This window comes from Stigmatopora argus, chromosome 3 (assembly GCF_051989625.1).
Source record: "Stigmatopora argus isolate UIUO_Sarg chromosome 3, RoL_Sarg_1.0, whole genome shotgun sequence".
In the NCBI taxonomy this organism is placed as follows: domain Eukaryota; kingdom Metazoa; phylum Chordata; class Actinopteri; order Syngnathiformes; family Syngnathidae; genus Stigmatopora; species Stigmatopora argus.
The window spans coordinates 21,389,521-21,402,551 of NC_135389.1; the positions used below are offsets into that span (position 1 = coordinate 21,389,521).

Here is a 13,031-nt window from a genome sequence, read left to right on the forward strand (position 1 = left end):
TTCAGATTTTACAAAATGATTTTTGAACTAAAAACACGGAAAAAATTGATTAAAAATTGCAATTATTGATTTAAAAGGGGGAAAATCAGGAAATTTAATATACATCTATACTCTTCATTTTAATTTGATCCTAAAACAGAAAGTCGGCACTCGCGATTTACTTTCTCGGGCCCAAAAAACCTTACAAACACCGTACGAGACGTACGGTGTTTGTAAGGTTTTTTGGGGGTTTGTAAGGGGAATCATAATCATTTATAAGGGCAGTTATCGGCAGAGGTTGACAGGTATGCAAATATGAAGCCCACTGCTGAAATTGTCCTTTGCGAGCTCCCATAACTCCTCCCCCTCTCTTCCTCCCCTTCAGGAGCTGCGCTCGGACTGCCACCGAGAGGCTGGAAGCTGCGAGGCGAGGCGAGGCACCTTCTGTCGTAAGTACACGTGGATGCTTTCTCACCACCTGCTGTGAAAATGAAGCCCTTCTGTCTGCAGTCTGCTTGTTACACACAAAGAAACTCGTTTTTTTAACATACGGAAATCCCGCTTGAGCTTCCCTCCTAATTGGCCACCGGGCGCCGCCCGCTTTACTCCGTCCATCCGGGTAGAAAACCCATTTCCACCGCCAAACCAGTTGGCCAGTGCCTGTGAGAATGATTCTAAGAAAACTCTTGCTGGGATTTCTTCTTTATTCGCACCCTTGCGTTTCTGCATAAGCCCCGCCCACACTGGAACGCGTACCTGTCTCCGCCTGAACCGCGGCCCCCTTTCGTCAGCCGTGCACTCGCTAACCTCGGGCTCCGCCCCTCCGTTTCCAAGCTTGGCTTAAGTGCCAGGCATTTGATTACATGTGCAGATGTTATTCGGGTCCTCCCAACTTCTCGGCGCTCCAGCGTGTCTCTTAAAGAAAAAAAATCTGGGACGTTTCCTTTTTTTATTAGAGAAAACATGGCTTTTTTAGAATGGAGAACATCGGATTATTAGCATTTTTACCTGAATTTCTCCATATTCGGACGCAGTTCAGTTGGAGGGTTTGGTGTGTTTTTGCACGCTTATGTTTGTGCCGGTATAGTGCGGCATTTCATCGGCGTTGTAAACCACAGGATCAAATTTAATCGGGATGGCCGGGATTGAATGCTCATGTGCCAGTCCAAATGGATTGGACGGCTGTCATCATGGAGACAACGTTAACGTGGAAAAGGTTATTGATTTGTTTCCTTAGTTTCATTGTTGCAGATGGCAAGATGATCAAGTTAAGATGTGTTTTATACAAACAAAGTTCGTGGAGCTCTGGTTTGTCTCTCGGACTAGTGGGGGAATTCTGTTGCTGCTGTTTTAGAAGAAGTGGCAAATTCAGTAATCCCTCGAATATCGCGGTTAATGTGGAGCAGACAGGGCCGCGATAATTGAAAAACTGCGAAGTAGGGTCACCCCTAAATAATAATGATAATATATTTTTTTCTTCAGTGCTGAGTTTTCTGTCTTCCGCCATTTTCCTAGTAGCAAGCAGAAGTCAGGGGAGTGGCTTCCGCTTGCGAGTTTCAGCGTGGATTTTCACATTTTTATGAATTTAAAAAAAATAAAAAACTCCCCAGGATGAAAATGGTTTGTCTATGAGTTAAGCAGAAAAGTTGGAAATTGAGTTGATTGAATAAGGGTGCCTTTATTGTCATTATACAAGTACAATGAGATTTAAAGCTTCAACATAATGTGCACCCATAATAAGTAGTCAACATAAATAAATAAGGAGTCGACTCGGGTTAGTTGACACGAGTTAGTCGACACAAGTTAGTCGACATAAGTAGTTGACATAGTTGACGTAGGTAGGCGAAATAGGAATTCGACATACGCAAGTAGTCGACGTAAGTAGTCAACATATGCAAGTAAGTAGTTGACATAAGTAGTCAATATATGTAAGTAAGTAGTTGACATAAGTAGTGAACATAAGTAGTTGGATTGGATTGGATAACTTTATTCATCCCTTATTCGGGAAATTTCATTGACATAAGTAGTCAACATAAGTAAGTAGTTGACATAAGTAGTCAACATAAGTAGTTGACATAAGTAGTCAACATAAGTAGTTGACATAAGTAGTCAACATAAGTAAGTAGTTGACATAAATAGTCAACATAAGTAAGTCGTTGACATAAGTAGTCAACATAAGTAAGTAGTTGACATAAGTAGTCAACATAAGTAAGTAGTTGAGATAAGCAAGTAGTTGACATAAGCAAGTAGTTGACATAAGCAAGTAGTTGACATAAGCAAGTAGATAGTCAACATAAGTAGTCAACATAAGTAAGTAGGTAGTCGACGTAAGTACTTGGGTACAAAAAGTGACTAAAGTGGTTAGTAGCCTATGTAATTTTAGTGCAAGTTGTCCGCTTCACCTGGAATAGCAATAAACACCGTGCAGCTCTGTTCTTAAATAAACCTTCCAGATGAGGTTAGTTCATTCACGCCGCAACAAAGCAGCATAAATAAATAAATCACCCAGACAGCAGCAAAGTATCACAAAAGTTGTTGATCGTCAACCCTCGAAACCTACTTTGCCCCGCCTCTCTCACTTTGCGGGTCGGAAAGTCGCCTCGGGCTCTATATTGGGGCACCATGTGTGCGTATCGGGGCGCCGCAATGTCCTTATTGCGTGGATGGCATCAATTTTAAATGAACGTTGCATAAGTGCGGTGTTTTCTGGGGCATTTCTGCCAGCACGGAACCTTCACCCTATAGCGCGCAGATGGCTCGCGATATATCACCGCGCCGGCCGGCTGCCTCGTGGCGGGGACCAACGAGCGTAGGCGCAAACGCGTATCGGCTCGACGCCAAGCTCGGATCAACGAGCGCCGTCCTTGTCCAACGCACAGTTGGGAGATTTATGAAAATGGCTTCATCAGGGTACATCACTTTACATCGCACTCAAGTTTGGCAACAAGCCCGGATACCGTGGGCCCGCCAAGCGTTCCGACGGCACCCCCTGCCGCGGTTAACTCGAGCCGCGGCCACGCTAACTACCGTATTTTTTTGCTTATACGCCGTATTTGTGGCAAAAAAAATGACTGAATCGAGGGTACGGCTTATACGCGCACAAATTAGACTTGACACGCACGTAACGCAAGACAATGCGGTCGATACGGTCATTTATTTCAAAATAGAGAAAAGAAACATAAAACCCTAAACAAAATTGATTTTGACGTCTATGAATGAAATTCAAGAAAAAAATAAACTGTATCTTACATAAAATGTGGAGAAAAAACTCCCTTGTGCCTGCCATTGCTCGCTCAGGGCGCCGCCATCTTACCTAGGGATGACAAACTAGACCCCTACAAACCCACTTCCTGGTTGTACTGCTCACATGACCTCCTTTTTGAATTGAACTTCCTTATGATATTGACCCAAATAATTTGCAATCCAGCAGACGTGCCATTCGATTGATACAATACACAGGTGTCAAAGTGGCGGCCCGGGGGCCAAATCTGGCCCGCCGCATCATTTTGTGCGGCCCGGGAAAGTAAATCATGAGTGCCGACTTTCTGTTTTAGGATCAAATTCAAATGAAGAGTAGAGATGTATATTCAATTTCCTGATTTTCCCCCTTTTAAATCAATCATTGTCATTTTTAATCCATTTTTTCTGTTTTTAGTTCAAAAATCATTTTGTAAAATCTAAAAATATATAAAAAAGCTAAAATAAACATTGTTTTAGATCTATAAAAAAACTTTATATTCAGGGCTTTTAATCCAGTTCTTTTAATCCATTTATTTAAAAAAAAATCTAAATATTATATTTAAAATAGTCCGGCCTACATGAAAACGAGTTGACGTTAAAGCGGCCCGCGAACCCACCCGAGTCTAACACCCTTGATACAATATATCACAAATACCACGTGCGATGATTTTTCTTAACATTTTCCCTTCAAAGTAACACATTTTGTACTCCCTATTAAAACCATGAATATGGAGGTGAAAATTGTGAATCAGGAGGCGTCTTATATATGAAAAAAAAAGTCAAATTCAACCATTTTTAAGGCAATTTTAAGGGTACGGCTTATATGCGAGAAAATACGTTAACCTCTCGCACAGTTCCTTGGACCGTACGCAGTAATGGCCGATTCAAGGTTACAGACGGTCAATGACGAGACTGCCCGCCCGCTTCGGCGTCGGGTCTGTCAGCTCGAGTTCACGTGCAGCCCTATTTGACGCGGGCGCTAAATATAGCAGGCGACAGATGCAGCTGGAAGGGGCGCTCCGACGGAGGCGGGCGGGCTGCCTCCCCAGGCAACGAACGCTGAGTGTGCAGACGTGGTGACGGCCGCATCTGATGCAGCAAAGGCCACCGCGTAGAACTTTCATGATAGAGCACATCATGCACTTGAAGGTTGAAAATAGTTTGTTTGTTTTCCAATCTGTTGTTTTGCGTCGAAAAGAACAGGCAGTTGAAAATGATTTCTTGAACATGGGTCATGATTTATGGACCTCAGATTGTTTCCATATTCGTATCCGTGTAAAAATAGCAGAAATGGTGAAAATAGGAACAGCAGCTATTTCATTATTTACTGCCAGATGTTTTTGAAATAGTTTTTCATGTTGTGTTATGACTTTATTTGTCAATAACGTTTGCCGGGGTCTGGGCTTTATCTGCGAACACTAGAATACAGTAATCCCTCGAATATCGTGGCTTCACGACATCGTGGATTTTTTTCTGGGGGATTTTTTTTTTGTTTACATTTTTTTGTAAGTTCATATCATAAAAATGTGAATATCACTGCTAAAACTCACAAGAGGAAGCCACTCCCCTGTCCACCGCTTACTACTATAACTCAGCACTGAAGTAAATTTTTTTTATAAACAAATAATGTATATATATATATTATATATATATATATATATATATATATATATATATATATAATATATATATATAATATATATATATATATATATATTTAAAGTTTATAAAAATGTGAAAATCCACGGTGAAACTCGCAATCGGAAGCCACTCCCCTTTCCACCGCTTACTACTATAACTCAGCACCGAAGTAAAAAATAAAACAGATAAAAAATTAAAAAAATAATAATAATAAATAAATATATATATTTTAAAGTTTATAAAAATTTGAAAATCAATGCTAAAACTCACAAGAGGAAGCCACTCCCCTGTCCAATGCTTACTACTATAACTCAGCACTGAAGTAAAAAATAAAAAATAAATATATATATATATGTTTTATTAAAAGTTTATAAAAATGTGAAAATCCACGCTGAAACTCACAATCGGAAGCCACTCCCCTGTCCACCGCTTACGACTATAACTCAGCACTGAAGTAAAAAATAATAATATGTATTTTTTTAAGTTCAGAAAAATGTGAAAATCCACGCTGAAACTCGCAAGTGGAAGCCACTCCCCTTTCCTCCGCTTGCTACTATAACTCAGCATTGAAGTAAAAAAAAAAAAATCTATTTTTTGTTTTCTAAATAGGGGTGACCCTACTTTGCGGTTTTTCGTTTATCGCAGCCATGTCTTGTCTACATGAACCGCAATAATCGAGGGATTACTGTAATTCCCTTTTTTTGGCACATTTACCAAGCTGAATCATATTCTCTTGTGTAGGTGACTGAGAGGTCAGCTTGTCTGACTTGCCCACGGTCCCCCCGTGGCTCGCCACCCCCACAGTCCCCTGACATGTGTAATAGGACCTGTCCATGCCGCTTCCTCGTCCCTCCGTCTCTGCCCACACCCCCCCCCCCATTACCCCTTCCCCTCTGGGCTTGATATACATACACGAATAGATGGTTCATGTCTGCTATGCTACACTTTGGGGGGCCTGTAGAGGAGCTATGCCTTATAAATTCTTTACTCCGTCTATCTCATCGAGGTCAAAGTTGCGGCCCAGGGGCCAAATCTGGCACGCCGCATCATTTTGTGCGGCCCGAGAACGTAAATCATGAGGGCCGACTTTTTGTTTTAGGATCAAATTCAAATGAAGATTAGAGATGTATATTATATTTCCTTATTTTCCCCCATTTTTTTCTTTTTGTGATTTGACTTCAAAACGCATTATAGTCCGAAAAATACAGTATTCCTATTTCTTGCGTTCAAAAACAAAATACACTGTTAAAAATGAATGACCCTATGGTATTAATTTGGAAAAGCCCTTAGCCCTATCATTTCAAATGAAATGCTAACATTCCTAGCTTACAATGCTAAGCTTTCATATGAAATGCTAACATTCCTAGCTTACAATGCTAAGCTTTCATATGAAATGCTAACATTCCTAGCTTACAATGCTAACCTTTCATATGAAATGCTAACATTCCTAGCTGACAATGCTAAGCTTTCATGTGAAATGCTAACATTCCTAGCTTTCAATGCTAAGCTTTCATGTGAAATGCTAAAATTCCTAGCTTACAATGCTAAGCTTTCATATGAAATGCTAACATTCCTAGCTTACAATGCTAAGTTTTCATATCAAATGCTAACATTCCTAACTTACTCATATGAAATGCTAACCTTCCTAGCTTACAATGCTAAGCTTTCATATGAAATTCTAGCATTCTTAGCTTACAGTGCTAAGCTTTCATATGAAATGCTAACATTCCTAGCTTGCAATGCTAAGCTTTCATTTGAAATGCTAACATTCCTAACGTTCATCACATAACGGTAAAATAATCTAACGTTGGTTTCACGTCGAGACAGTAAAACTAAACCTGTCGTGCGCTAAGCTGAGTTCGCCCATAATTGGAAAAGAATTTGTATTCCGTTAGCATCTCATCCCCATCTTGAAAATTGATGTTATTATATGCTTTTTAAAATTGAATCAAATTGCAATCATAACTAAACAAGCCTTCCAAGCTAGCAATCGTACCATATTTATCCCGTGATAGTAAATCAGAGCAAGGATTCATGGGCCCAAACATTCAGATGCTAAGCTAACCCACCCGCCGCGCTGACCAAACAAGCCAATAGATCAAATTACAAGGTTAGAGCACTTCACTTCACTTTGTCCCGCGGCCGCGCCGTCGATCGATAGCACTCAGACGTAAGTGTGATTGAATTAAAGTGGCTCTCCAAACCGGACCGGTCAGTCTCCCGAACGGGGGGGACCCCCCCAGCCCCGAGCGCCGCCGAGGGTGTCGTGTTTTCACGTCGTGTGTGGCGCGTCGCCTTAACGTTTGGCGTGACACGACGAGACGTCGAAGTGGCGAAAGAAAGCGGCTCGTCAGCTGCTAGCCGAAGCGGCTATCGCTTACGAGCTCTCCGCTTTCACCGGTCCGAGCTATTTTGCTGACGTTGGGGACTTCCAAGAACCCCTACTAGGAAAAAAATGGCCGGTTTAGCTTGGCGCGCATGCTTGCGTTTATGTGAGCGCATGCCATACGTTCCTGTCACTCGACGATGGCGACTGGGCATCGTTTTAAAGCAGACGCTCAGCCATGTTTGATCCGGAGACGGCGACTATAGGGGAAGGAACCATGTCCAGTCGGCGACCGAGGTGTTCAATATACAATGTATATACGAGGTGGTTGCCTTAGAACAAGGGTGTCAGACTCGTGTTGGTTCGCGGGCCGCTTTAACGTCAACTTGATTTCACGTGGGCCGGACCATTTTAGATATACTATTTAGATTTTTTTTAATATAAATGGATTAAAAGCCCTGAATATTCAGTTTTTTATAGATCTAAAACAATGTTTATTTGAGCTTTTTTTATATATATTTTTAGATTTTACAAAATGATTTTTGAACAAAAAACAGAAAAAAATGATTGAAAAATGACAATTATTGATTTAAAAGGGGGGAAATCAGGAAATGTAATATACATCTATACTCTTCATTTTAATTTGATCCTAAAACAGAAAGTCGGCACTCATCATTTACTTTCCCGGGCCGCACAAAATGATGCGGCGGGCCAGATTTGGCCCCCGGGCCGCCACTTTGACACATGTGCCTTAGAACTATCGTCAACGTGATGGCCGTCAAGGGTTAATCGTTAAGTTCGGTTTCTACAATAGCCGTGTGAGCTAGCATCGATAGGTTATGGACTACTATTGACATTCTTTTGTGTTATTTCAGTCACTGTTTTTATCACTCAAAAAAATGACTGAATCAAAGGTAAGACTTATACGCGCATAAATTAGACTTGACATGCACGGAACTGACAGATGAAACGCCATAATGCAAGACAATGTGGCCGATACGGTCATTTATTTCAAAATAGAGAAAAGATAAACAGATAAAACGCCATACTAAATTTATTTTGACGTCTATGAATGAAATTCAAGAAAAAAAATAAACGTATCTTGCATAAAACTTGAAAAAACTCACTTTTAGGAATATGCAATCCAGCAATCGATTCATATAAAATGTCAGAAATACCACATGTGATGATTTTGCAAAGTTGTCGGTTTATAAAAGTACAATTTACATTTCAAAAACCAGAAGCCATTCTTTTACAAATGTGATTGCACTTTAGTTTACATATTTATACAGATATTAAGATGTGCTAAACAGTTTATGGGTCATTTTCACATAATTCAGCAAATAACGGTAAAGACACTTTCAGAAAATGAATAATTTACAAAATGCAATTCAAGCATTCTGATTATCTCTAATTAGCAACACTAGCACTGCCTGGAAATATCTTAGCTGGAACTTTAATGAAAACATAATTAATTAAAATTTAACCTGGATTTTACTAGTCTGAGCTCCTTGTACTGGTGAATGATACGATATTGGTGCCCCATAAGAGCCACAAGGTCTTTCTCAAGGTCATCACAGAGTTTCGCAATGGTGACAGATTTTTCTTTCTTCTGGATGACAACAACATCAATTGGCCCATTATTTGTCATTCTGGTCTCTACTCCCTTCTCCCATTCGTGGTATAACACTTGCTCCTTTGATTGCCTTATGTCATCAGTTCCATCCCTGTAGATCTTTTTGATGTATTTCTTGCAGACAGCACAGTTTCTAAACATACAACGGTAAAGACAAAATTTATTAACGGTAAAGACACAACATTCCACCTCAGCCTTTGACATTGGTAGATGGTATTTCTTGGCACTCAGTAAATGATAGTGTTCTGCATGCATACACCATGCCCAGTTCATTAAAAAGCAAAGTAATTATGTTCACCAAGTTTTTAGGACATCGGTAAAGACATGGAATTGTTACGACATTTCACAGGTATGGTCCTTACCTTGGTTTTAGTTTCATTCTCATGGCTTCTGCTTAGCTGGCGTTGACAATATGGCTGACAACATCCTGGTACTTCTCCCACACCAGCCACCTGGTGTATTTACTGTGAATTTTTTGGTGTATTTCTCATGTGATAACGGTAAAGACACACTAACTGATATGAAAGGTACATCAGTAAAACTGTTTGCAGTTGCAATTCTTTTGCATTTTTCTCAAAGACAACTTGAGTGAAAATACTATTGAAACAAATCTAAACAACACATTCTAAATAGAGACAAACAAATAAATCATAACCCGACTTTTCATTCCTATAAACTGTGACACTAGATTCTGGACATCTAACGGAGTGGACAAATTCAACATAAACTGGCTCTCAATGTATTTGTGTCTCAAATAGATTTCTCTTAAAATTGGTGCCAAATGTAGTATAATATGTGGCAAACAAAGCAGTAGTAATTAATTTTTATAACTTTGTAACACATAAAGGGAAAGTCCAGGGCCATATCTTTACCGTTATTTGCTGAATTATGTGAAAATGACCCTTATGCATAATTTGAATGAGGCAAAATAACATGCTTGTTCTCTTGAATATATTTTTATAATCATTTCTTTCAGATGTACTGTCATTATTTTCTGTATAAAAATTGAATTTGATGTTGAAAAAGTCTTTTTTCAAACTTGAGTCTTAAAAAAGAGGGGTCGTCTTATATTCGGGCCAATACGGTAAATGTCTGAAATGTGTTTTTTGTTGCGAGTTTTTGTCATTAAAAATGTTTTAGAACTTTTTAAGTATAGAAATGTCATTTGATATTGAAAGAGTGCGTCTCGTAACCTATTTTATTTATTTTTTGCTCGTCAAAGTGGAGTGAGCAGCGGGAATTTGGACCAACCGAATGTTGCCACACTGTCATTTGGGGTGAGGTAGTAGGTTGTAGAGTTTTAGGGTCAAACCCTTTCTGTCAGATAACTATACAACTTACTGTCTTTCCTCAAGTGACTGTAATGTCGTCTGATGTTTGGACCCCACCGGACCACTGAAAAGTCTTTCTCGAGGCAGCAACCCCGCCTAGTGGCGAATCGTCGTCACTGCATCGTTCTGTGTTTTTTTTTTTAATTTACACTCGGTGACCTTTTCTTATCGTTTACATTTGTTTCCAGTTAAAGGTATTCCCGTTGAGCCTCCGCCATTGTCCGTCTTTGTGATGTTCGTACGGGGTGAGGTAGTAGGTTGTGTGGTTTCAGGGTAGTGATGTTGCCCAATCAGGAGATAACTATACAACCTACTGCCTTCCCCGAAGGGCAGCAAAACGTCACCGGGCAGATGCCACATCGCCGACTACGTTGGAAAATGCGACTCGAATGGCGGAAAGCAGGTAAAGCCACAATGTATTATTTTGATACAGAATTTGAATAAAACATTTTTGTCTTTCAACTTTGTCTTGCTCATTTGTATGCAAAAAAGTGACAGACATTCAGAATGTTTTGCTGTTGACTGCTAGCAGTCCGCTAGCGTGGCAGTCGGCTAGCGTGGCCGTCGGCTAGCGTGGCCGTCGGCTAGCGTGGCCCTCGGCTAGCGTGGCCGTCGGCTAGCGTGGCCGTCGGCTAGCGTGGCCGTCGGCTAGCGTGGCCCTCGGCTAGCGTGGCCGTCGGCTAGCGTGGCCGTCGGCTAGCGTGGCCGTCGGCTAGCAGTCGACGAGTTCATGAAAAAGTCATTAAAAATGTCACGTGGCAAGAATAGTATCAAATATAGAAATAAAATGACAATAAATATATCACTGAAAGCCAAGTATATGTAGTATATCAACTCCAAATGGTGTTAATTCCACTTACAAAGTACTTTGCAGTTGCTATTAAAGGCCCTCCGTAGCCGTGTTAAAACTTGATTCATTTTAATATTATACTGCTATGATTAATGTTGGATCTTGTAAAATGAATGAGTAAATAATGCCATATGGCTGTGCAAACTTTCAAATCTTTACACAACTGCCATCGTTTAAAGTGCCTCTGATTTACCCCCAAAAAAGCCATAATTCACAAATTCTGTCATGCTCCAATAAAAGCGTTATTGATAAATATGCAGCAAGTGGATTTAATTTTAAAAAAAACCCAAACACACATTTTCTACCACTTCCACAGCTGGACCAAATGATTGATTCATCGCAAGCTGTCCAGGAGCTTAATTACGACCCTGATTATTTGATTCAGGTGTGTTGATGGAGTGATGCATGGAAAGCAGACTGGATCGGGCCCTCAAGGACCGGACTTGGAGACCCCTGCTCTAAAGGTAGAAATGTGTTTTAGGGACCATTTTAGATATAATATTTAGATTTTCTTTTAAATAAATTGATTAAAAGAACTAGATTAAAATCCCTGAATATTCAGTTTTTTTTATAGATCTAAAACAATGTTTATTTTTGCTTTTTAAAAATATTTTTAGATTTTACAAAACGATTTTTGAACTAAAAACAGAAATAATGGATTAAAAAATGACAATTATTGATTTAAAAGGGGGAAATCAGTTGTGTTTTAGGGGGTTATAAAACGCAATGAACAGGGTTATGGGACAGCAAGGTAGCGCCATCTAGTGTATGCATTTTTCACTAAAAGGGGGGCTATCTTTGAAAATATGCAAACTTTGAAAAACACTTGTATCAGGAATTGTTTTGATATATTGTGTGTTCCAGACTAGTGTTTTGGTCTGGGTCATCCAATTAGGCGACACAACTTTTTCAATTTTCCTGTAAATTAAACTAATGCAATTGCTATATCTATCATACATAACATATACAAAAAACGGCTGAAAAATTACATGCAAGAATTGTGCAGTAAAAGTTGCAAAATGGCATTTTATAGTACGCAGATTTTATTTATCAGTATTCACACTCGTTTCGCCACTAGCAAGAACAAGTGTCACCAGCAGGTGGCAGCAAAGATCTATTTTGTGGTTGGATCTTGCCCCGTGACCCACTTAAGTGGGTCATGCTTCATACGGTATACTAAAGACATGTATAGTCATTAGAAAAGAAAATTATGCTTAATAGATTAGATAACGTGTTTTTCCAGATGAGTATGTAGGTTCATTTCTAATTGCCATTGAATGTTTTATTCCGTGTCTTTTCCAAAAAGCTTTGCATATGTTAAATGTCAGGTGGGGTCGCGTGAGTTCGTCCCAGGGGTCACCGAAGGGGAGTGAGGGCCTGGGGAGGTGAGGGGTTAGAGGGCCTAGGGGGGGTCTGCCACCAGGAGGCAAGCCAGACGCTTTTCAGAGCCAACGATGTGTCCAGAATGTGATGAAGGGTCGAACGCGATGGGGAAAGTAGCGCAGAGGGATGCTAACGAGGTCGTCCATTGCGCCACGAAGGCTTACGCATTTGTAAAAAAAGGAATAAAAAGCCTTTTTTTTCACCCATTCGGTGGTCTAGGGTTCAGTTAAGTTACTTTTTGGGGTTATGGTATCATTTTGATTAATTAAAACGACGTTTTTTATTTAAGTTGCTAATTTTGAAGTACTAATTGAGAGTACTGTAAATCAGCCTCCAGTTATTTTTGCGTGAATTGATTTTCCCCTGTAGTATATCATTTGCCCCAGTGTGCTGCATTTAATATATATAACTGAACAGTTACAAAGAAAACATTTTTCTAGATTAAGATTAACATTTTTGCTCTATGAAGAAGATTTTAGGTTGAAATTTACTGGAAATAATGACTGTCTGAGTCTATTGCATTCAAATTATTCACTGAATATGGAACTAAAATGCTTACATTTTATACTATATTAACTTTTTTCATTTAATTATACATACTATGGTTTTAACAATAGGCCCGCGCTGTCCATATTTTTGGTTTCA

The 13,031-nt window shown here is 39.8% G+C and overlaps 3 protein-coding genes across 3 annotated transcripts in view; 2 read left to right on the plus strand and 1 right to left on the minus strand.

Annotated features, from left to right (window-relative positions):
- Nucleotides 1-10,615, plus strand: part of LOC144071817 (uncharacterized) — a 52,387-nt gene extending 41,772 nt beyond the window's left edge. The window contains exons 8-9 of the mRNA XM_077597239.1: nt 365-428; nt 10,045-10,615. Coding sequence (XP_077453365.1) covers nt 365-428; nt 10,045-10,221 — 241 coding nt within the window. The 3' untranslated portion in view covers nt 10,222-10,615. The remainder of the gene's footprint in view (nt 1-364; nt 429-10,044) is intronic.
- On the minus strand, nt 8,497-9,670 carry LOC144071818 (uncharacterized). The gene is made up of 2 exons (XM_077597240.1): nt 9,185-9,670; nt 8,497-8,955 (listed from the first exon to the last, which is right to left on the minus strand). Exons 1-2 carry the CDS (start codon nt 9,205-9,207, stop codon nt 8,658-8,660), a joined length of 321 nt encoding a protein of 106 aa, XP_077453366.1. The 5' UTR covers nt 9,208-9,670; the 3' UTR covers nt 8,497-8,657.
- pparab (peroxisome proliferator-activated receptor alpha b) overlaps nt 10,486-13,031 on the plus strand; it is a 31,186-nt gene continuing 28,640 nt past the window's right edge. Inside the window, exons 1-2 of the mRNA XM_077597234.1 lie at nt 10,486-10,556; nt 11,389-11,467. The gene's annotated coding sequence lies outside the window, so the exon portion shown is untranslated. The remainder of the gene's footprint in view (nt 10,557-11,388; nt 11,468-13,031) is intronic.